Source organism: Nicotiana tabacum, chromosome 23 (genome assembly GCF_000715075.1).
Source record: "Nicotiana tabacum cultivar K326 chromosome 23, ASM71507v2, whole genome shotgun sequence".
Classification (NCBI taxonomy): domain Eukaryota; kingdom Viridiplantae; phylum Streptophyta; class Magnoliopsida; order Solanales; family Solanaceae; genus Nicotiana; species Nicotiana tabacum.
The window spans coordinates 112,206,441-112,232,676 of record NC_134102.1 but is presented as its reverse complement, the minus strand read 5'-3'; the positions used below and the strand labels follow the sequence as shown (position 1 = coordinate 112,232,676).

Sequence of the window (26,236 nt, the reverse complement as noted above, 5' to 3'; positions counted from 1 at the left end):
CCTCATATTGTAGATCCAAGGCCTTTCGAGCAAGACATTGTACCTCATGTCGCCCTCGATTACGTGGAACTTGGTATCTTGAATGGTTCCAGCCATGTTCACCGGTAGAATAATCTCCCCTTTAGTTGTTTCACTAGCCATATTGAAGCCGTTTAAGACTCGAGCTGCGGGCACGGTATGATTTTGTAGGCCGAGCTGTTCCACGACCCTCGATCGGATGATATTCGCCAACCTACCTATATCCACTAAAACACGCTTAACTTGAACTTTATTTAATAATATAGAAATTACCAAAACGTCGTTGTGGGGCTGAGAAATGCCTTTTGTTTCTTCGTTGTTGAATGATAAAGTGCCTTCGAGCACACAATCTCGGGTTCATTTTTCCCTAGTGATTGATACCTTAGTGCGTTTGAACATGGGTCCTTGTGGAATGTTGACCCCACCGACGATCATATGAATGACATGTTGGGGTTCTCCCTATTCATATTTTCTTGTTGGCGTCCCTTTCTCTGAAATGATTCTTGGCTTGATCGCTGAGGAACTCTCGATGGTGGCCCTCATTGAATAGACGGGCTACATCCTCCCTTAATTGCCCGCAATCCTCGGTCTTGTGACCATGCGTGCCATGATACTAGCACATCAAATTTGGGTTTCTTTGGGAAGGATCTGTTTGTATGGGTCTGGGCCACCTAGTATCTTTGATCCTTCCAATTGCCGATACAATGTCTGATGCATCGATGCTAAAGTTATATTTCGATAACCGAGGTGCTTCTGTGGGATCAACATACTTGTCAAAACCATATTTGCTTATAAGTCCTCGAGAATTTTGTCCTAGATCACTTCTTCGATCATTTCTTCAATCTGCGGTATATGGTTGATATCGATATCTGTTCGATCTTGGCTCCCTATCGACATCCCTCTGGTTTGTAACTGACAAGCTGTTTGGATGTACTGAACCGGAAGGGGCTTGTAATTGGTCGTCCTCGACCCTGATCTTTGATTGATATCGATTGTGCATATCTGCCCAAGTTACAGATGGATACTCGATCAAATTTTGTTTCAACTGACGGGATGTTATCGAACTCCGCTCGTTCAACCCTTAGGTGAAAGCTTGAACGGCTCAATCATCTGTGACCAGTGGCAACTCCATCCGTTCCATTTGAAATCGGGACATGAACTCCCTCGGCATTTCATTATCCCTTTTGTCTTACCTTGAAAAGTTCCGATTTCCTCGTTGCGACCTTTATGGCCTCGGCGTGTGCCTTTACGAAAGAATCTGCTAACATGGCAAATGAGTCGATGTAATTTGGTGGTAGGTTGTGATACCAAATTATTGCTCCCTTCGAAAGGTTCTCTCCGAATTTTTTCAACAACACGGATTCGATTTCATCATCTTCTAAATCGTTACTCTTGATGGCGCATGTATATGAAGTAACATGCTCGTTGGGATCGGTGGTCCCATTATATTTGGGTATGTCTGCATACGAAACTTCTTTGGAATAGGCTTCGGAGCCGCACTTGGAGGAAATAGCTTTTGTACAAACTTCTTTGAATCCATCCCTTTCAAGATTGGTGGTGCCCCCGGTATCTGATCAACTCGAGAGTTGTATGTCTCCACTTTTTTATCGTTGGCTTTGATTCTCTTCTCCCCTGATTCAATTCTTTTGGTGAGTTTCTCGAGCATTTTCATTACCACAGGATCAGTCCCCGATTCGTTACCATTCGACCTTTCCGGTACTGGCTCGGTAAGGCGAGTAATTTCCGGCTCGACCCTATTCGGAGCTCCATGTTGATTTTGTAACTGAGCAATGGCGGCTTGCTGAGCCTGAAGCATCTCGAATATCACTTGGAGACTGACTCATTCATCTCCTCTGCCTTGTGTTCCTTGGCCACTAGATCGGCCCTCTATGCGTACACTCCTATCGAGATTTGCGCCTAGGTCCGTGTTTAGAGCAGCGTGCAAACTAACATCAACTGGGTTGGCAGTCGGTGCTCCCACGAGATTAGCCTGTGGCACCTCGACTCCCGGAGCAATCACATTTTCGTTTTTACCGTGGAATCCGAGGCCATTGTCACCGTGTGTGGATGCGCTTTGTGAGTTTGATATGTTTTAACCTGAAAGCAAAAAAATTTGACAAGAATAATCGTAAAATAGTGTGTTTTATCAGAATTAGTACTGAACAATCACTATTATCCTTAACCCACGGTGGGCGTCAAACTGTTTACCCTAAAAATTGAGTAACAATTAAAATTATATTGTGGTTTTAAGGATACGTGATTTAAACCAGTACCAATTTATAAACAATGAATTAAATAGATAAATTGGACAATAAAATAAATCAAACCGGCCTGCAAACAATGCCTCGACCTCGATTCGAGATAGTCTCGAGGTTAGTTAATAAGAACAGTAGAGGATGAAACAAGCAGTGATGAATAGTGAGTAAGACAAAGAAAGTAGCGTATGTGTATATTTTTATCAGTGAATAATAATGCTTTACAAATGATTAAAACTTCTCTTTATATAGTAAAGGAAACCTAATTATGGTATGTCTCTAATTACATAAGGAAATCGTATAAACAGCCAGTTAACCGCTTCTGATTTGGTCCGTTCCGAGATTCCCGCCATGATCCTCGACCAATCACGGATATCCGTTCCGAGATTCACGCCGTGATCTTCGACCGGTTACTGATATCTCGCCATTCCGTTATTATGCTCCCCTTGAAGTCGGTCATACTTGGTCTCGATTGTTGCTGGCCTCGGTCTCAACGTACAATTCGATCTCTAGGCTCGATGTCTCATCTTTAAGCTCGAGCCCGATCTATTATGAGGTTACCCTCGAGGCAACTCCCCTACCAACGAAATCGAGTATGCCCGATTTTGACCGTATACATGTTATTTTAGGAAGTGTATGGATTGTTCTCATGTGTAGAAAAAGTAAAATTAAGAAAATGTTGAATAACATTGCCGTTTTTATTTTCTGTGGGAATTAAAATTGCATGTTAAAAAATGGTGTACGTTATTCCATAAAAACGACAAAACAAAACGTCAATGACACGTAAGAGCTAACTCGATCAAATTCTCATATAGATGAAGTAAGTTGTAGTAACTTTATATCACCTGTGTAAATTTACTTTCCTTTAAATTCTGTACAACCAATACTGTACTCTAGTATTCAATCCTCCCAAAGCATTTTATGCCTTTTCCTTTTCCGCAATTAAATTAGACAAAGTTTAAAACCGAAAACAAAAACAAGGAAAAAAATTAGAAGAAAATTTACAATATCTATGCATTATCTCTATTTTCTTCCTCTACTGTGTGTATACATTGAGCAATGAAACCCTAGCGTTAATTAAACTCCTAAACACTTTCTGCCCACAAATTTCAATCCCACCAATGCAATCTTCCAATTCATGCATTTGTTTAGAAACCATCTTCACCTCTTCAGTCTCCATTTTCTTTCTCAACATGCCCATTTTTGAAAACTCTTCAATACCCTCATCCAATTTCACTTTCTTCATTTTCTTTGCCAACCAAGAACAAGATGGTTTTGGCAATGACATTGACACTGAAAGTCCATTAAAAAGTGCAACAGAAACTAATACAGTCACTTCTAAAACGTCTTTCAATAGTTCGACTAGCTCTGCATCTTCTATCGATTGTTGGGGCAGGAGAAGGACATATTTTCCTATACAATATTGCACGTTGGACACGAGTTTGTCCATTTCTTTTGCTAATTTTCTTAGAGCTTTAACGTAAGAAGCAATCTTGGATTCATCTTTGCGTCTTAAAGCAACTTGTGCAGCCGAATGTTCTTCCTTGAATGTGAGAATTAAAGTCCGGAAAATCCCATAAACATCGACGAATCGAAGGAAGTCTTCTAGAAGCTTCTCAACGAGTTCGGAGTTGCTATTAAGAGACTCACGGGTTTGAGGAAGTTGGAGGAGATCGTCGAGCGATTCGTGAATGATTTTGAGTTGTGTTAAGCCATCGCAGAGCCATGCAGAGGTGCGGGCTTCGGGCTTGGAGGCCCGTGTTTTGAGCTCGTTGAGCCCATCTTTGAGCTGAGCAATCAAAGGATGGGATCGATCACATGGAAGACTAGTGGATCGAACGTGAAAAGCTTTTTCGTTTGGCTTGTTTGAATGATTTGGATAGTTGAAAGAAAGAGATCTCCGAAAACCGGCAACCATTCTTGGAGTCATAATTTACTCGGTTACAAAATTGAGCAGTTGAAAGAAAATATGAAGTTAAGAGAATTGTGATGAGGAGAAGTTGAAAGGAGTTTGAGATATGAGAAGAGTTTATATAAAGGGAGACAACGCGGAAAGGAAGCGCACGAGGGGGAGATAGAAAATTAATGGGGAGGCAAAAATTAAAGGGGACTGGATCCGCGAATAAATCCAGCTGTTTGGGGGAGAAATTGAAGAGGAAATTAAAAGCAAAATCCCGTTATTAATGGCGAAAAAGAGCGTGGGATGATCTGTATTTTGGTTTTATTGTTTCGGTGACACCACGTGCACTTGACACTCTGGCTTTTTAAAATTACGTTGTTACTCAAAGGTTGGTAGAGCTAATAAGTCAAATTAATTCCTTGTATTACATGGCTAGAGAAGCCTATTATACTGTACATCGTAATTTATTTGACAATCTAGCATCTTTTACGCGGTTAATGACTAATTAGGACTTGAATTTTATGAGTTTAAGATTCTAGTTTTTTTAAGTTACTGAATTTTAAATAATAATTTAAACTATTAAATGAATTTTTTAAGATAAATATAAAGTTTAGACGAAAACTACTAAGTTTCAGCCCAACTTGGTATATGACTTCTCACTAATTGTAGGTTGAGCTAAGAATTCAAATTCATTTCCAGAAGTGATTCATATTATGCCAGGCTAGAAGTTTATTAGTACTAAACTACATTCGTAAAACGATTTCAAGATTCCGTTTGGTCATAGATTTTGCCAAAATAAATTTGGGTTTTATTTGACAAACACATGTTTGATCATAAATTTTGGTAAAATCCCAAATCCCAATATCTAGTTTTGGGCCAAATCCCTAATAGTAATACACATATTTTTCCAAAATAAATTTGGGAAATTTGTTTTGAAAACATATGTCCAAACACATTTTCATCTTCAAGCCAAACTTCACCCAAAACAGATTTTTCAAAATAAATTTAAAAATGTATGGCCAACGCTAGCTAAATAAATGGGTCATGAATAAGTGAGTGGTGTATGGTACTAATGATGTAACTTTGCACCTCTGCTGCTTCGTATATCATAGCTAGGCTTCTCGGTTTTAACCAACATAATGCAAGTTGCGCTGTGTGACCACAGTGTAATAAAGACCTTCAATTCAGGGTCCTTTGTTTTAGAAACAAGTAATTCAAATTAATTATTTCAAAATTAGTTATTCTGGGATTAGTTATTCTAGCTTCTCCTAGGAATAAAAAAAATACTACAATTCTCACATAACTAGTTTAGGAATTAGTTATACCACGACTTTATCACACTCAAACGTAAAATAAACTCATCTTAAATTTAATACCCGAATTAATTATCTATTATCCCTCGTGCCAAATGAGCCATTAGATTTCATTAAGACTCACGCGCAAGATCAGGAACCCTAAATGTCCCAAATCCTCACAGTACAGAGTATCAATTTGTGCAAGCTAAGATACGGGTAAAAATAAAAAAGAAGATATTTTTTGATTTGAATTGTGGTATTTCACTTAAGAAATAAATAAAAGTAATTTGATAAATTATACCTTATGCTTAATATTTTCTCATTGGCCTCTAAAACCTTACAGTTTAAAATGGAATAGGAGAGTATAGTATATATGTAGAATATTGTACCTAGACCAAATTCATGATTTAATAAGAGAAGTATTCTATATGTTGCCGCAGTCGGTCCCTTACTATAACTCAAAGGATCAGAATTTTTTTCATTTATAGGTAAGAAACAGTTTCCTTAATTATTTTCTTTTATCATTTTTTCATGGATTCAGCAGCTGTTTTCGTTCAACAGACACCACGTCACTTTGTCCTTTGGGTTTAGATAAAGGTAAAACGTCACGTGTATATATGACTAAAATAGAAGGAAAGTAAGACAGTGAGGTTGCAAAAATGGCTTATTAGTATTTGAAGTTTCCACATCCCTGGCTCCCTGCCATCTGCAGGTTTAGAGGAATGCCCCTTCACTTATTTCAGCCGCCAGATTTACATCTTTGTTGCTGGAATTCTTGAATAAATGGTTTAGGGTGAAAAAGATTTAGAGTTAATTAATTAGGACAACCTGTAATACTACAGTTTAGCCACATACAGATATATATGAGAGATACGACAACAACAATAACTCAGTATAATCTCACTAGTGGGGTCTGAGGAGAGTAGTGCCTACGCAGACCTTATCCCTACCCTGGGTAGAGAGGCTGTTTTCGATATATCCTCGGCTCCCTCCCTCCAAGAACTTCTCACCTTGCTCTTGGGGTGACTCAAACTTACAGCATCTTAGTTAGAAATAGAGGGTACGCATCACTAGAGCAACCCACTATACGAGAGATACAAAACTAAATAAAGGTATGCTAATTTATTGGACCATCTATTAGTTGGTAAGTGATACAGTCAAGATTTTATATATATATATAGTAAGTCAGTAGCGAAACAAAAAGAAACAAATTGGAGTTTGCGGGGCGGCTGAAACTATTTATATTTGCTACACGTAAAAGTGTATAAAATTTATATTTTTTTTTCATATAACTTACGGAAATATTTTTTGCTATACAAAGTATCATTTTCCCAAAAAACCGACCCTACTTTTTCTAAGATTTTGGTGACTAAATGTTACAACGTCCATATATAGCAGCTAGAACTGAATTCTTAATATCTTATCTGTAAAACACATGAAAGCTACGAGCTTTGACCTCGAAATAACGTGTTACATTATACTTAGCTCATCTACTCGGTGTTTTTGACTGACTCAAAATTTGAAAGGTCGAGTGGATTAATTCCTCTCTAATGAAGTTGAGTATTAGATAATTAGTTTTAGTAAGAAGCAAATGCTGGGCAGCTAAGCTGGCAGTGTTTGCTATTGAACCTACATCTCTTTAATGCACCAGCTGGATCACCTTGTAACAACCAATTAAGGGTTTCATTTTTAATTTTCCCCTACTGTGACATTTTCCCATCTTCAAATAATATCTACCAACTACCCACATATAATAATTCCGGAAAAATTCAATAAGGTATTAGAAATATTATGATACAGTAATTAATCTTTTCTATGAAAAGCAAGCTTCCTTTATTTTCTAGAGAAAATAATTTCTTAAAATTATTTAAAGTTATCGTAATTAAAGAAAACTGGCTGGACTTCTCGTATGTAATACTATCATTCTTTTAGGACGAGAGAATATAATCGAATGGCTCAGAATTAATTGAAGTAAATTACATAATAATTGTAACTTCGTGGTATGTAACAACTTAGGAGCAATGTGTTAAACTCAAGAATTCCTCTCTTATTACCAAAAGAAAATCCTATCATTCAAGGTCCATCACCCCCAAAAAGTTTTTTAAAAAAGGAAAAAAAAATATAGCTCTTTCTTCCATCTCTCCGTATGTAGTTATATACAGAAACTATATATAAAGCAGTATAGATTTTGTTTAGCAAGTTGCAAGTAGCTGGTGGCATACTATAGAGGAATTAAAGAATCGATAAGGACGGTAGTGGAGTGGTAAGTACCCCTTATCTTTGATCAGACGTTTTGGGTTTGAGTCTTGCATATAGAATCACATTTATTAGAAAACGCTTTACCTCAAATGTGAGACTTTTCAGTACGAATGCGAATTTAATCGCCCCCAAAGTAAATATCGGACACCTAATAGGAAACAAAAAATAGAGGAATTAAAGGGAATTATTTGTAGTAACTGAAAAGCCACGTCGTAATTGAACCTACCGACCTTGTAACATGTTTGGTGGTTGTTATGTATGCGTCATGCCCAAATAATTAATTTGCTGGTGAGACGATGCCTCACGTGCGAACTATTTGGTCCACCTCAGCATTTTTGTTGTCTAAATAAAGAATCATAAAAGAAATAACTTCGACTAACGGCGCAGACAATGAAAAAACACACTGTAATAAAATAGCTCGGAAGAACCTTAAAACAGGTCTATGTCGAAAAAGCTTATTGTGTGATTTTTTATTTGTATGCTATTGAATTACAAATAAATATTGAGATTAAGGCTAATCTGTCATATAATTATATTGGGAATTTAAGTTTAACAACATATTGATAACTAAAAATCTTTATACTGATACGTACGTCAAGAAGAATCAAAATTGTGAATCTCCGTCTATCACTATCAGGACTTATATATAGCAAAACCTATGTCATAATTTCTGCTAGTGGAAAACCTACATTCGTGCAGCTGCCGAAGGAAAAAGCAAAAGGAAAAGGCAGCATCCTTTTCACATGAACTATTAGATCAAGTAGTTAGGAAGAATACATCCCATGTATTAAAAGGCACTGGACCGAGCTAGATTAGTTAACGGTCCATAAATTAGGCTAATATTTATGAAACAAAATGGCTAATATTTCTTTAGCTCTTCCAACGGGAGTATCTTTTAATTATAGTAGAGTAAAACTCCACCAGTATAGGGTTGCGATCACATTGCGGGTCTTAAAGCCCGAATAAATGAGGAGGGTGTATAGGCAAAAAATTATCCTAATTATATTTAATCCACATTAGCACTAGGAGAGTCTTCGAATGCTGCCACATGTCATCAATATGATTTCCACAAAAGACATGTTCGAGGCCAAAGTGATCTGATGAAAGATAAGGACTAGGTCGAAGTGAGTCAACAGAGATCGAGGTCGAGGATGAGTACCCTCCTTAAACGGAGCAGTAACGCCTAGTTTTGTTGATCTGACTTTAAAGAGAATATTCCAGTGAATATTCCCACAATCTATACTATTAGGTTTTTATGGCACATGTCCCCTTATAAATAGAAAGAGATATAGTTATAGGGGGGATTTGACATTCATTTGTAAAGGAACAACACTTTGACATTCTCTTGAGATTCTTGCTTTATTATATACATACAAAGACACATTTTTTCTTGAGATCCCTGTCTAGCTTTTCTCCCACGATCCAAGGAGAACCCGAATATTCAAAGGCTCATCAATCATTCATCATTGTCAGAGGGAATAGTACACGGCTGCATCCTCTTTTTCGGTCATTTCTGTTATATTTATTTACATAAATATTATTACACACCATTTATTGCTATTTAATGCTATTCACTTCATATTTGTGCCATTAAGTGTTATTTATTATTATACATCCATCACTGTTACCACAGATTTTGTGACATTCTGCCACGACACTAGTTGGGTAATCTAGTGGATATTATTATTGGCTAAGATTAACCCAATTTTGTTAAGAAAATCTAATTGTTTAAACCTAAATCTAAATTTTGGGTCAAACAGTTTGGCGTCGTCTGTGAGAATTTCTTAGCTAATCTTTTAGTTTCCATTAGATCTACAACTCGCGTGACTTGCTAACCTAACGAGCCACAAAGTTTTTCCTCCTCTCTGCACGTATAGGAATTTCCATGGCAGGTAACCAAGGAAACGAGACTAGGGCAACATATGACGTTCCCCGTAACCTCATGAACACCATCAACGAGAGCTATGAAATAAAGAGCGAGGATGTGACGCCCACTGCCTCTCCCAGGCGTGAGAGGTCGCATCCCCCTTATTGCAGTACAACGAAACCAAATGGGAAAGGAGCTTCCACGTCTCTAGGAGAAGGGACGCCACCTGCCATGAAAAAGCTCCTCGAAGCATGGCTAACCGATACCCTAGTAAGAGTGCTCAACGAACAACCTCCATGCACGACCATAGAAACCACAAGAGCCCACATAGTACATCGAGGGGACGAACAGGGCGATTAACTAGATCCCCCAACTGCAGGTATAACTCACAATATTACTGACAATACAGGAGACATCGGCCTCGCTGCTATTTTGAAAAGAATGGAAGAAATGGATAATAAGAACAAGACGCTCAGAGACCAAATTAAATAACGCCAGTATCGAGTAGATAAGATATCAGACGCCGGCAGGTTCGTAGAAAATCCGTATAGCGAGGAAGCGGCCCCATATGCCATACCAAAGACCTTCAAAATGCCACCGTATCTCAGAATATACAATGGGACAACCGACCCTGAAGACCATGTGACTCATTACGTCACCGCTGTGAAGGGCAACGACCTCACCAAGTAACATGTGTCCTCTATTTTGCTGAATAAATTCGGTGAAACCCTCACTGGAGGGGCATAAACATGGCATACACAGCTACTAGTCCGCTCTATAGAAATGCTCGAATAAATGGTCGACAAGTTTGTGACGGTACATGCCGGGGACTAGAAAGCTGAAGTGAGAGTAAACGACATCTTCGCCATCAATAAATCCCTAGGAGAGGGACTGAGGGACTTCCTTGCCCGATTCAACAGGGTAAGGATGGCCTTACCCAATGTGTTTGAGGGGAAGTAAGTCGCAACCTTTCAAAATGGATTGAGTATAGAGGGTTCAAGAGCGACCAGAAAGTTAATGAGCTGATTGATGAAGTATCCTCTATCACTTGGGATGAAATCCATAATGCCTATTGTGCCGAGGTCCGAGCAGATGATGAGGACTTCAACGGACCAACTCGACGACTCATCTCGGTACAAACCGAGCCTAGGAAAAAATGAAGAGATAACATGAAGAGGGATCACCCAGTCTCACGGCCAAACGAGGAATGACATTCCATTCGCTATGATGATGGTCTGTCTAGGCCGAGGACGTGGACTCACAAGAACGAGAGAGGTATGCCCCTTTGTTATTGCAACGACCTAACCGGTCATTTTGAGAATTAGTGTCCCATTCGGTGGATTCAGGTCTCGAGAAGCTTTGTATTATGTGTTATGACGGGCATGCGTGGCCGAGTTCGGATTTTGGATGATTAGGGATCAATTTGGAAGAAGGATTCTTGTTTTATAAGCTTAAGTAGTAAGAGTTGACCGGAGTTTGACTTCTATGTAAAAGACTCCAAACTGGCGCTTTGATTGTTTAAATAGTTTCGTATGGTGATTTTGGTCTTAGGAGCGTGTCCGAATGTTTATTTGGAGGACCGTAGGTCGTTTCGGCATGAATTGGCGAAAGTTAAAAAAAATGAAGAATTTGAAAAGTTTAACAGGGAGTTGACTTTATTGATATTGGGGCCGGATCCCAGTTTTGGAAGTTGGAATAGGTCCGTAATTGCATTTATGACTTGTGTGCAAAATTTGACGTCATTCCGAGTTGATTTGATATGATTCGGCGCGAGTTATAGAAGTTGAAAGTTCATAAGTTCATTAAGTTCGATTTGAGGTGTGGTTCATAGTTTTGATATTTTTTTTTATGTGATTTGAGGCCTAGAGAAGGTCCTCTTTATGTTTAGGGACTTATTGGTATGTTCGGACTGGGTCCCTAGGGGCTCGGGTGAGTTTCAGATAGGTTTGGGTTGTGTTGCGCTTGTTTTTTATATTTCGACGTTGTTTCATCAAGCATAAATGGTACCATATTAACCAAATTACCTCCATTTTCTGTTTTGATTAAAGCATTCGATCTGTATCATAATTACGGAGTCATAGCAAAAAGAATCATCGAATTTGGACATCGTATGAAGGAGTTATGCTCATTTTAGTGTTGGAGAAGAGAACCGGTGTTGGTGCTTCGCAGATGCGAAGTTGGGTCCGCATATGTAACCCCGCAAGTGCGAAAAATCATCCGCAAATGCGAAAATTACAGCTGGGAGACCGCAGGTGCGGAGTTTTGGGCGCAGAAGCTAAATTCCCTGTGTATTAAAAAAAATCAGGATGCGTTTATTTAGTATTTTGAGCATATCTTGAGTTCTAGAGCTCCGATTGAGGTGACTTTTGCGGCGTTCTTCTCGCCTTTTTATGGGGGGTCAGTATCTAACTATATTTTATGTTTTTAATATAATTACAGAAGTTCATTTTTGAATTAATTCATATTTTGATTGGAGAATTGAGAGTTTCTAATCAAAAACTTTTCTAAAAAGAATAATTGGGTTTTGAACATCGATTCAAAATCGTAACTGGATGAAATTAGTATGGTGTACTCATAATTGAATGGGTATTCAGATTTTGTAAATTTTGTCGGATTTCGAGGTGCGAGCCCGGGGTTGACTTTTTAGTTTTTGTTAAAGATTGAAGCTTTATTATCCGGAATTGTTTCAGCTTGCGAGGTGTGTGCCCAGGTGGCGTTAGATGCGACTTGTTGATTCGGGTGAAAATTTATGAGGTTTTCATGTTTCTTGCATGGTTGTCAGTGTTGTGAAGGTTTGGAACAGGGTTCTAGCGGATACGAGGTTAATTGTTGTGCTAGATTTGATTATGGGCGGCTATTGTGATCAGAGATATTGTCATGGCATATGTGTGATGTGTTACGTCATGTGGTTGTACTTTATGGGTGTAGACATAAGTTGTTGTAGCTAGTTGAGGTTGGTACCGTGTGTTAATGTAGGAATCGAGTCTTTTGGAAGTAAACGGATGGTGAGAAATTTGGTTCTAAGGCCTATCAGTACGAGTGGAAGGAATAATCTTCTCTTGAGATGGTGTAGTCGGGCCTATGTAGATTGGGGTGATGTGGGATCACCCGCGGGTGTATGTATGGTAGTTCACTCAATGATTTGACGACTTCGAAATAGTTCTTGGCATGTTCGAGGACGAACGTTTGTTTAAGAGGGGGAGAATATAACGACCTGACCAGTCGTTTTGAGGATTAGCATCCCGTTCGATGGCTTCAGGTCTCGAGCAACTTTGTATTATGTGTTACGATGGGCGTGCGTGGCCGAGTTCGGATTTCGGATTATTCAGGATCAATTTGGAAGAAGGATTCTTGTTTTAGAAGCTTAAGCGATAAGAGTTGACCGAAATTTGACTTATGTGTAGACGACTTTGAAATGGCATTTTGATTGTTCCAATAGCTTCGTATAGTGATTTTGGTCTCAGGAGCATGTCCGTATGTTGATTTGGAAGTCCGTAGATCGTTTGGGCATGAATTGGCGAAAGTTGAAAAAATGAAGGTTTTGAAAAGTTTGACCGGGAGTTGACTTTATTGATGTCGGGGTCATATCCTAATTCGGAAAGTTGGAATAGGTCCTTACTGTCATTTATGACCCGTGTGCAAAATTTGACGTCATTCCAGGTTGATTTGATATGATTCGGCGCGAGTTATAGAAGTTGAAAGTTCATAAGTTCACTAAGTTTGATTTGAGGTGCGATTCGTAGTTTTAATATTGTTTGATGTGATTTAAAGCCTCGAGCAGGTCCGCGTTATGTTTTGGGACTTATTGGTATGTTCGAACGGGGTCCCGAGGGGCTCGGTTAAGTTTCGGATAGGTTTGGGTTGTGTTGCGCTCATTTTTTATGTTTCGACGTCATTTCTTCAAGCATAAATGGTATCACATTAAGCAAATGACATCCAATTTCTGTTTTGATTGAAGCATTAGATTTGTATCATAGTTACAGAGCCATAGCAAATAGAATCATCGAATTTGGACATCGTATGAGGGAGTTATACTCATTTTAGTGTCAAAGAAGAGAGCTGGTTCTAGTGCTTCGCAGATGCGAAATTCGGTCCGAATCTGCGCCACGCCAGGTGCGAAAATAGTTTGCAAATGCGGAAATTATAGCTGGTAGACCGCAGGTGAGGATTTTTGGGCGCAGAAGCGCAATTCTATGTGTATTAAAAAAATAAGACTGCGTTTATTTAATATTTTGAGCATATCATGAGTTCTAGAGCTCCGATTGAGGTGATTTTTGCGGCGTTCTTCTCTTCTATTCATGGGGTCAGTATCTAACTATAATTTTTGTATTTTAATATGATTACAGAAGTTCTTTTTTGAATTAATCCATGTTTTGATTGGAGAATTGAGAGTTTCTTATCAAAAATATTTCGAGAATAATTGGGTTTTGAACATCGATTTGTAGTCGGAACTGGATGAAATTAGTATGGTGGACTCGTAATGGAATGGGTGTTCAAATTTTATTAATTTTGTCGGCTTCCGAGTTGCGGGTCCACGGTTGACTTTTGGGTTGACTTTTTAGTTTTTGCTAAAGATTGAAGCTTTATCATCCGGAATTGTTTCCTGTGAGTTTTATTTATGATTTGAATTTCTCTCGAGAAGGTCATTTTAGAGTATCGGTCTAGCTTCTTTGAGGTAATTATCTTGCCTAACTTTGTGCGATGGGAAACTACCCCTTAGGATTTGAGTCATTTGTGCTAATTGTGTCATGTGAAGGCCGTGTATGTGAGATGACGAGTACGTGCACATGCTTATTTGTGGAAATTTGACCATTTAGGGCTCTTAGGTTCTTATGTTCATTAGATAGAAGTTGTTTGTCATGTTAAATCTCCTATTTACTAAGTTCACCCTTACATGTCTTAATTTGAATTAATTGCTTCATGTTCTACCCTTATTGCCGATTAAACTCTTATGTGCCTTAACTGAAGTTGTTGACTCTTTTATCATCGTGCTATCCTTTCCGTAATTTCTTAACCTTAATTGAAATTATTATTATCTTTCCGTAATTGCTTAACCTTAATTGAAATCACCATTATCTCTTCCATAATTGCTTAGCCTTAATGGAAGTTTGTTATCCCTTTCATTGTTGACGTATTCTTATTTGAGCTCATTGATTCATGCTATCTCTCTTATTGTCGAATTGCACTTTCGTGGAATCATTGTTACACATTACCTCTCCCTTATTGAACTATTCTTGTTGAGACTATTATTTCCCCGTTGTGTCTTTCTTTGTGAGTTCGTTCTTCCGTTTCTTTGTGTTCTGAAGTTCTAGTGGAGATTTACTTGTTGTATTCTCGTTTTATTGTTGTTGTTGCTGTTGTATTTAGTGTTGTTGAGCTGAGGGCTATGCGTGGTTATGATATTGAAACTGTTTTGAGGAAATATTGTGGCATATGGGCACATATTATGAAAGTCATTTTGTTGAGTTGTTATGTTTTGGCCCACATGTTATTGTTTAAAGTATTGTTATTATATTTGCACGAGGTTTCTGCCGTGCCGATGTTATTGTGTTGACACGAGGTTTCTGCCGTGCGATTGTTATTGTGTTGCATGAGGTTTCTGCCATACTGTTGTTATTATTGATACGCATGCGGTGGTATAAGGTCTGGGTATTGAAACGCACGCGGTGAGATAAGCTGGGCTTGAAATACGTGACTAGTAGGGGAACTACTAGAAGCCATGCGGTGTGATAAGGTGGGATAAAATGCGGGATGCTATTTCGAGAAAAATGATTTTGAAAACTAAAAATAAAGGCTTCCGCGGTGATATAAGGAAAGTTGTGATTTATTTTATGATTTGAGACTACAAGGCGGTACCTTTGTAGGGCTCTTGTTGTTATTCTCCATTCTTTTGTACTTGTTTTTTATTGTTGTTTCCTTAGTATACTATTAATTGTCTTTCTTCGTGTTGCAATATTTGCTTAGTTCTATGTAGCCAATCTTGTTGTGCTTGCCGTTGCTTTAACTTCATTGCTGTCTTGCATACACTGTACATTTTGTGGTGATCGTTTCTTATGTGTCATTCGTTGTCTCTACTCTCATTTGTTGACTTGAATTGTGGTAGAACACTAGCACAAGCATACACGTAGATGAATCACCCATATCAGTTTAAGAATATGAATCGTGACGATGCTATTGACCATTACATGTACTCTTGTCTACTTTCCTTCTCTGTGAGAGTTGTTCTCCTGGCACGTAAGTCGTCCGTGCGGTTATGAGTTGTAATGCGGGCACAAGATGCTAAGTGATTAGGGTTCATGAATTGGAACCCGTGAGCTGTGATTATAAGGTTTGGTACCTCGTGGAAATGCTTGACAGATCTGGTGTTACACCGGTTGTACTTATTGAGTTGTTGTTGGTTTTCCTTTATTTGGTATCACCGAACTTAGACTGTGTTTAGATTACTCTACAGCATTATTACCTGACTGCTTCCTGTTAAATATTGTTGTTACTAGTGTATCATTGCAAGCATTATTTTGTATACCTTATCATGCTTAGCTTTATATTAATATTGTTTCTCTATTAGTTCATCTTCACACTTATTCAGGTTATTTATTCTGATAGGTGTCTTGACTGTCTCTCATCACTACTCCACCGAGGTTAGTCTTGATACTTACTGGGTATCACTGTGGTGTACTCATACTACGCTTATGCACATTTTTGTGCAGATCCAGGTGCCACGATTGTTGTTGATTACTAGCTGGCTGGTCGAGATTTTCTTTGGAGACTCAAGGTAAACCTGTCGTCGCGTTCGCAGGCCTCGGAGTCATCTTCTGATATTTTACTTGTACTGTTTAATTCTATTTTAAACAGTTGAATTTAGGGATTTTCTAGCAAACTCAGTAGAGCTTATGACTTGTAATACCAGTTTTGGGATGTTTTTTCATGTTGTAAATATTAAGTTTATTTAGAAATATCCGGTTCTACTTAATAGTTCTGTTGGTTAATTTCTTTCAATTTATTCAATGAGTGTTAGGCTTACCTACTCGTAGAGACTAGGTGCCGTTATGATATGCTACAGAGGAAAACTGGGGTAATGACAAGTTGGTATTAGAGCTCTAGGTTCATAGGTGCTACGAGTCATAAGCGAGTTTAGTGGAGTCTTGTGGATCGATACAGAGATGTATGTACTTATCTTCGAGAGGCTACGGAACTATTAGGACAGTTTCACTTCTTTTATTCCTATCGTGCGAATTTATTGATCTTGGAGTTTGAGCCTTTGTCATTCTATTCTCTCACAGATGGTGAGGACACGAGCTGCAGTTACTGATGACGCTGCCCCAAGAGCCGGTGTTGCTAGAGGCCAGGGCAGAGATAGAGGCAGGGGCCAAGGAAGAACACGTGTTATGGCTAGAGCACTTGTCATAGCAGCAATTGAGGAGCCGCCAGTAGCTCCGGTTGGGGAACAGGTACCATAGGCGCCTGTTGTGACCCTAGGACTTCAGGAGACTTTAGCACAGTTTCAGAGCATGTTTGGTACATCGACTCAGGCTGGGCAGATTCCAGTTGCACCAGCTACTTCACAGATCGAGGGAGGTGCTTGGACTCCCTTCGCCCATACACCAGAGCAGCGAGTCCAAATTGATCAGGATTCAGGTTTCATGCCGACATAACCTGTTGTTCCAATTCAGCCCGTGGGTAGAGCAACAGCATATGAGGAAGAACAACTTAGACTTGCGAGGTTCAAGAAGTATTACCCTCCTACTTTCAATGGTTTGGATTTAGAGGATGCGCATGGGTTCCTAGGGGAGTGCTACCGTATTCTCCGCACTATGGGTATTGTGGAGACGGATGGGGTTGCTTTTACTGCATTCCAGCTTAAGGGAGTGGCATATCAGTGGTGGCGAGCGTACAAGTTGGGTAGTTCGGCCGATGCAGCTTCACTTTCATGGGCTCAATTTTCAGAGGTGTTCTTTAGCGAGTTTGTTCCCCAGACCCTTCGGGAAGTGTGGCGCATAGAGTTTGAGTATCTACGCTAGGGCACTATGTCGGTGTCAGAGTATGCCATAATATTTAGTGATTTGTCCAGACATGCAAATGTTTTTGTCTCTATAGTCAGAGAACGAGTCCGTAGGTTTATTTAGGGGCTTAGTCATGATATTCGGTTCAACATGGCTCGGGAGTTAGAGTCGGATGTTCCATTTCGGTAGGTAGTAGAGATCGCTCGCCGCTTAGAGGGCATGCATGGTCAGGAGAGAGGATAGGGATGCTAAGAGGCCTCGTTGACCGGGAGGACCTATTGGTCCCTATTTTGGAGGCAGGGTACGACATGATAGAGATTTTGTGGGTCAGTGAATTTAGTTTGCACTCCAGGCTTTGCACGGTGTTTCAGATACCCATGGGTCTCATATTACCCATACTGGACAACTTCTATAGCCACACAAGTGGAGGGGTTGCTTTGAGTGTGGAGATACTAGCCACATGGTGAGAGATTGTCCCAAACTCCAGATAGAGGTGTCACAGAGGGGTATTCAGGCTTTGAGTTCTACTCTAGTTGCTGATATCCCTATACCACTAGCTTGGGGGGCAGGTCAGGAGAGTAGAGGGCACCCAAGAGGGGAGGCCCGACCCGTTGATATGCTTTCTATAGTAGGGCTGAGGCCGCTGCACCTGATGATGTCGTTATAGGTATGGTTTCGATTGGTATAGCGGGGCATCATTCTTATTTTGATTTGGTTTTGCTTATCGAGGTGAGTCCTCTTATCTTGCTTCACATATAGGTGAGTTACGTGATTTTGTACTCTACTTATGTGTTTACACCTATTAGAAGATTCCATAGCGGTAGCCCGTGTCTGTCATTTTGTTTTGTTCACTCTTGAGAGCTATGAGACTAGAAGTGACTTTCTGTTACCCATTATGGTAAGTTTTGATGTGATTTCTGGGTGGTTGGTTACGATTTGTGAATTAGATGCTCTATTGGTGTGAGAGTTCAGTATGTGTTGTGATTTTGTTAGCAGAATTGGATTAGAGGAAGGTTTCAATTGGTAAGATGTGTATTCTACTTGTGATTTAGAGTTTGAGGGTGATACCCTCGCGGTTTCATATGATTTAGTGTGTTTGAACCAGGTTGCGTGCCGCGGAGGAGTTATATGAGAATAAGATCCTTGCTATTAGACCATATGTTTTGATTGTCCCTGGTGAAATTGATTCGTAATACGGTATTGACACGGAGTTATGCCTCTCGGTCTTGTTTGATAGTTCTTTCATGTGTTTCTTTGTATATTCAGTCACATTCGTGTTGTACTTATTGGGTTTTAGCTTGCGAGGTATGTGCCCAGGTGGCGTTAGATGTGACTTGTTGATTCGGGTGAATAGTTATGAGGTCTTCATGTTTCTTGCATCATTGTCAGTGTTGTGAAGGTTTAGAATAGGGTTCTAGCAGATATGAGGTTATATGTCGGTGCTGGATTTGATTATAGACGGCTATTGTGATTAGAGGTGTTGTTATGGGCATATGTGTGATGTGTTACGTCGTGTGGTTGTACCTTGTGGGTGTAGGCATAAGTTGTTGTAGCTGGTTGAGGTTGGTACCGTGTGTTGATATAGGAATCGGGTCTTTTGGAAGTAAACAGATGATGAGGAATTTGGTTCTAAGGCCTATCAGTATGGGTGGAAGGAATAATCTTCAGTTAAGATGGTGTCGTCGGGTCTATGTGGATTAGGGTGATGTGGGATCACTCGCGGGTTTATGTATGGTAGTTAACTAAGTGATTTGACGACTTCAGAATGGTTCTTGGCACGTTCGAGGACGAACGTTTATTTAAGAGGGGGAGAATATAACGACCCGACCGGTCATTTTGAGGATTAGCATCCCGTTCGTTGGCTTCAGGTCTCGAGCAACTTTGTATTATGTGTTATGACGGGCGTCCGACTTCAGATTTTGGATGGTTCGAGATCAATTTGGAAGAAGGATTCTTTTTTTAGAAGCTTAAGTGGTAAGAGTTGATCGGAGTTTGACTTTTTTGTAAACGACTTCGAAATGACGTTTTGATTGTTCCAATAGCTTCGTATGGTAATTTTGGTCTTAGGAGCGTATCCGGATGTTGATTTGGAGGTCCGTAGGTCGTTTCGGCATGAATTGGCGAAAGTTGGAAAATATGAAGATTTTGGAAAGTTTGACCGGGAGTTGACTTTATTGATGTTGCGGTCGGATACCGGTTCCGGAATTTGGAATAGGTTCGTACTGCCATTTATGATTTGTGTGCAAAATTTGACGTCATCCCGGGTTGATTTGATATGATTCGGCACGAGTTATATAAGTTGAAAGTTCATAAGTTCATTAAGTTCAATTTGAGATGTGATTCATAGTTTTGATATTGTTTGATATGATTTGAGGCCTCGAGAAGGTCCGCTTTATGTTTTGGGACTTATTGGTATGTTCGGACGGGGTCCTGAGGGGCTCGGGTGAGTTTCGAAAAGGTTTGGGTTGTGTTGCGCTAGTTTTTTTTATGTTTCGACGTTGTTTTTTCAAGCATAAATGGTAATACAATAAGCAAATGGCCTCCAATTTCTATTTTGATTGAAACATTAGATCTGTATCATAATTACAGAGTCATAGCAAAAAGAATCATCGAATTTGGACATCGTATGAGGGAGTTATGCTCATTTTAGTATCAAAGAAGAGAGTTGGTGCTAGTGCTTCGCAGATGCGAAGTTTGGTCCGCATCTGTAGGTGCATCTGCGGAAATTACAGCTGGAAGACCGCAGGTGCGGAGTTTTGGGCGCATAAGCGAAATTCTCCGTGTATTAAAAAAATCAGACTGCGTTTATTTAGTATTTTGAGCATATCTTGAGTTCTACAGCTACGATTGAGGTGATTTTTGCGGCGTTCTTCTCGTATTTTCATGGGGGTCAGTATGTAACTATAATTTGTGTTTTTTTATATGATTATAGAAGTTTATTTTTTAATTAATCCATGTATTGATTAGAGAATTGGGAGTTTCTTATTAAAAACTTTTCTAAAGAGAATAATTGGGTTTTGAACATCGATTCGGAATCGGAATTGGATTAAATTAATATGGTAGACTCGTAATTGAATGGGTATTCGAATTTTATGAATTTTGTCGGGTTCCGAAGTGCGGGCCCTGGGTTGACTTTTTAGTTTTTGTTAAAGATTGAAACTTTATTATCTAGAATTGTTGCCTATGAGTTTTATTTATGATTTGAAGTTATTTTGGCTAGATTTGAGCCGTCCGGAGGTTGTTTCTCTCGAGAAGGTTAATTTAGAGTATCGCTCTAGATTCTTTGAGATAAGTAACTAGCCTAACTTTGTGTGGGGGAAACTACCCCTTAGGATTTGAGTCATTTGTGCTTATTGTGTCTTGTGAAGGCCGTGTACGCGAGGTGACGAGTACGTGCTCAGACTTATTTATAGAAATTTGACTATTTAGGGCTCTTAGGTTCTTATGTTCATTAGATATGAAGTTGTTTGTCATATTAAATCCCACAGTTACTAAGTTCACCCTTACGTGTCTTAATTGGAATTAATTGCTTCATGTTCTATTCTTATTTCCAATTAAACTCTTATGTGCCTTAACTGAAGTTGTTGCCTCTTTTATCGTCATGCTATCCTTTTCGTAATTTCTTAACCTTAATTGAAATCATTAATATCATTTCATAATTGCTTAAACTTAATTGAAATCACTATTATCTCTTCCATAATTGCTTAGCCTTAATGAAAGTTTGTTATCCCTTTCATTGTTGACGTATTCTTATTTGGGGTCATTGATTCATGCTATCTCTCATGTTATCGAATTGCACTTTCGTGGAATCATTGTTACACATTGCCTCTCCCTTATTGAACTATTCTTGTTGAGACTATTATTTCCTTATTGTGTCTTTCTTTGTGAGTTCGTTCTTTTGTTTCTTAGTGTTCTGAAGTTCTTGTGGTGATTTACTTGCTATATTCTCGTGTTATTGTTGTTGCTATTGTAATCAGTGTTGTTGAGCCGAGGGCTATACATGGTTGTGATATTGAAATTGTTTTGAGGAAATATTGTGGCATATGGGCACATATTGTGAAAGTCATTTTGTTGAGTTGTTATGTTTTGGAACACATGTTATTATTAAAATGATAGTTATTATGTTTGCACGAGGTTTCTGCCTTGCGGATGTTATTGTTTTTGCACGAGGTTTCTGTCGTGCGGTTATTATTGTGTTGCATGAGGTTTCTGCCGTGTTGTTGTTATTATTGATACGCATGCAGTGGTATAAGATCTGGGTATTGAAACGCATGCGGTGAGATAAGGTGAGCTTGAAACGCGTGGTTAGTATGGGAACTACTAGAAGCCATGCAGTGTGATAAGGTGGGCTAAAACGCGGGATGCTATTTTGGAAAAAAATGATTTTCAAAACTAAATATAAAGGCTTCCGCGGTGTTATAAGGAAAGTTGTGATTCTTTTTATGATTTGAGACTATGAGGCGGTACCTCGGTAGGGTTCTTGTTGTCATTTCCCCATTCTTTTGTACTTGTTTTTGATTGTTGTTTCCTTAGCATACTATTAATTGTCTTCCTCCGTGTTGCAATATTTGCTTAGTTCTATGTAGCCAATCATGTTGTGCTTGCCGTTGCTTCAACTTCATTGCTATCTTGCTTACACTGTTCATTTCATGGTGATCGTTTCTTATGTGCCATTCGTTGTCTCTACTCTTATTTGTTGACTTGAATTGTGATAGAACACTAGTACAAGCATACATATAGATGAATCACCCATATCGGTTTAAGAAGATGAATCCTGACGCTATTGACCATTACATGTACTCTTGTTTACTTGCCTTCTCTGTGAGAGTTGTTCTTCTGGAACGTGAGTCGTCCGTGCGGTTATGAGTTGTAATGCGGGCACAAGATGCCAAGTGATTAGGGTTCATGAATTGGAACCCGCGAGATGTGATTATGAGGTTTTGTACCTCGTGGAAATGCTTCACAGATCTGGTGTGACATCGGTTGTCCTTATTGAGTTATTACTGGTTTTCCATTATTTGTTATTACCGGACTTAGACTGTGTTCAACTTACTCTACATCACTATTACCTGATTGCTTCCTATTAAATATTGTTGTTACTAGTGTATCATTGCAAGCATTATTTTGTATTCCTTATCCTGCTTGGCTTTATATTAATATTGTTTCTCTGTTAGTTCACCTTCACACTTGTTCAGGTTGTTTAGTCCGGTAGATGTCTTGACTGTCTCTCGTCACTACTCCACCGAGGTTAGTCTTGATACTTACTGTGTACCGCTGTGGTGTACTCATACTATGCTTCTGCACATTTTTGTGCTGATCCAGGTGCCGAGGTTGTTGTTGATTACTAGCTAGCTAGTCGAGCATTTCTTTGGAGACTCAAGGTAATCCTGTCGTCGCGTTCGCAGGCCTCTGAGTCACCTTCTGATATCTTACTTGTACTGTTTAATTCTCTTCCGAATAGTTGTATTTAGGGATATTCTAGCAAACTCAGTAGAGCTTATGACTTGTACAACCGGTTTTGGGATGTTATTTCATGTTGTAAATGTTGAGTTCATTTAGAAATATCCGGTTTCTGCTTAATAGTTCTGTTGGTTAATTTCTGTCAATTTATTCAATGAGTATTAGGCTTACCTAGTCATAGAGACTAGATGCCGTCACGACATCCTACAGAGGGAAACTAGGACCGTGACAGTTATCTGCTCACAATTTTTGTGTTTCACCTATAGAGGTAGTCTACGCCCTTGAGAAGCTCGGAACAAAGGTGAAGTGACCACCAAAGATGAGGTCTGATCCGAGTACTAGGAAATCTGATTCTCTCTACGAATTCCACCAGGAACGCGAGTACAAAACAAAATATTGCATCGCCCATAAGGCAAGAGGTAGAGAACATGTTGCAGCAAGGGCACCTCAAAGAGCTACTGAGCGATAAAGGAAGGAACCCCTTCGCTAGGGTCGAGAACTTTAAGGCCCGCCGAGGCCTCCCTCACTAGCTCGTACCATCAATATTATTATTGGTGGCAGTGATGACGCCTCTATCAATGGCGTCAAGTTCACTACCACCCACAAGCTCAAAATATCGATCACCCACGAACGGTATGACGGACTCGAAGAACGTATCATCTTCGTCGAGTCAGATGCCGACGGTTTGACTTTACCTCACAATGATGCTTTAGTCATTACTTTATGAAATTTAGATATTGATGTTAAAGGTATCATGGTAGATGATGGGAGTGGGGCATGCATCATCCATCCCCGAGTCCTCGCCCAAATGAGACTCGAGGACAAGATAGTGCCACGTTGCATCACACTAACCGGTTTTAACAATGCAGCTAAACGGACTTGAGAGAAATTACACTCCCCATCCTCGCCGTTGGCATAAATTTGGAGACAACATTCCACATCATGGACCAGGACACCGCATACAATGCCATAGTGGGACGACCATAGATACGTCCTATGAGAGCCGTCCCCTCCAACTTATACTAAGTGATCAAGTTCCCAACACCTTGGGGAATATTCAGCATACGAGGGGAACTTCGCACGTCCCGGGAATGCTACTGCCTCTTTATGGATAGTACGACAACTCAACAAAAAAAAGATAAGGAAAAAGAAGTATAGCAATCAGGAGTGTCGAGGTCGCCACAAGAAGGATCTAGGCAAGTCATTATGGACCCCAAAACGGTCGAAGCCGCAGAATCAACTATAGAGGATCCCGACCTCATTCAATAAGACCACTGCGACCCCAACAAAAAGGCCTACATCGGCTGAAAACTCCGAGACTCGGGTAAATTTAGTTAATTCTTAATAACTAACGCAGATTTGTTTGCTTTCAGCCATGCAGATATGCCAGGCATCCCTAAAGAGATAGCTACACTCAAATTAAATGTCGACCCCTTCTATCCCCCGGTAAGGTGGGTCCGACGAAAGTTTAACCCCACCATCAATGATGCCGTCCACGAGGAGGTAGAGAAGCTATTAGCAAATGGATCCATCAGGGAGTCAAAGTAGCCTAAATGGATAGCCAACATGGCGATAGTCAAAAAGAAAAAGGGGAAATGAAGGATGTGTGTGGACTTCACAGACCTAAACAAACCATGCCCAAAAGATTCATTCCTATTTCCACATATCAACCAACTCATTGACGCAACGGCCGTGCACGAGCTGCTAAGTTTCCTAGATGCATATTCGGATTATAACCAGATACTCATGGAAGAAGAGATCCAAGAGAAAACCACGTTCATCACCCACATGGGAACATATTTTTATAGGGTCATGCCATTTGGGTTAAAGAACGCAGGGGCCACCTATCAGAGATTGGTCGCAAAAATGTTCAAAGATCATCTCGACAAGACCGTGGAAGTATATATCGATGACATGCTGGTCAATCTGTGAGGGCAGAAGACCACATCGGCCACTTGAAGGAAGCCTTCAACATACTGAGACAGTACATGATGAAACTAAACCCAGACAAATACGCATCTGGCATAGCCTTGGGAAATGTTTTGGGGTTTTTAGTATCACAATGAGGAATTGAAGTCAACCCAAATCAAATCAAGGCTATCGATAGGATACCTGAGCAACTGACTACTAAAAACCAAGTCCAAAGATTGACTGGTCGGATCACCGCCCTATCAAGATTTATCTCCCGGTCATCTGATAGATGTCATAGATTTTTCGGCGTACTTAAAAAGGATAATGACCTCGAGTGGACGCCCGAGTGCGTTCAAGCACTACGAGAACTGAAGGCGTATCTGTCATCACCACCTTTACTTTTTAAGCTTGAACCCGGGAAACACCTCCCCGTCTACCTCACCCTCTCCGAAGTAGCAGTAAGTGCGGTCGTGGTTTGAGAAAGAAAAGATATGCAATCTCCTATTTATTACATCAGTAAAACACTTGTCGATGCCGAGAGAGGTACCCACACCTCGAAAAATTGGCTCTGGCATTGGTCGTAGCTTCACGAAAGCTTAGACCCTATTTCTAGTGCCACCCTATCTCGGTCATTACCAATTTCCCTTTAAGAATCATTTTACATAAACCCGAGCTGTCGGGGAGGCTGGCCAAATGGGCCATCGAGCTATGTGAGCACGACATCACATACCAGCCTCGAACAACAATAAAGTCGCAAGTGCTCGCCAACTTTATCGCAGACTTTAGTGAAAAGGTAATGCTCGAGGTCGAGAAGGAAGCCGCTCAAGCTTCTGTTCAAACACAAGACCTCTGGGTCCTGTACACCGATGGTGCATCCAATGTTTCTAGATCCAGACTGGGACTCGTACTCGAGGTCCCTACCGGTGAAGTAATTCGCCAGTCTATAAGAAGCCCAGATATGACTAACAACGAGGCCAAGTATGAGGCCGTAACCGCAGGGTTGAGTCTAGCACTCAAATATAGGGCAAAGAGGATGAAACTCTACTTTGATTCTCAGCTTGTGGTCAACCAAGTTACAGGGACTTTCCAAATCAAAGAACAAAGGTTGCAAAAATATCAAGCTGAGATCTGTAAGTTGCTGCCCAATTTTAATGAATGCCAGCTATACCAGATCCTGCGAGCCTAGAATATCAAAGCATATGGCCTCACCAAGTTGGCCGCCGCCACCAAAAGCATCACGACATAGGATAAAAGCGTAGTCCATCTCCTCA

General features: G+C 39.9%; 1 protein-coding gene across 1 annotated transcript; it reads right to left on the bottom strand.

The window, feature by feature from the left end:
- Positions 1-3,309: 3,309 nt before the first annotated feature.
- LOC107828995 (uncharacterized) lies at positions 3,310-4,203 on the bottom strand. The gene has a single exon (XM_016656405.2). The coding sequence runs from the start codon at positions 4,201-4,203 to the stop codon at positions 3,310-3,312; it is 894 nt and encodes a 297-aa protein (XP_016511891.1).
- Between the last annotated feature and the right edge of the window lie 22,033 nt (positions 4,204-26,236).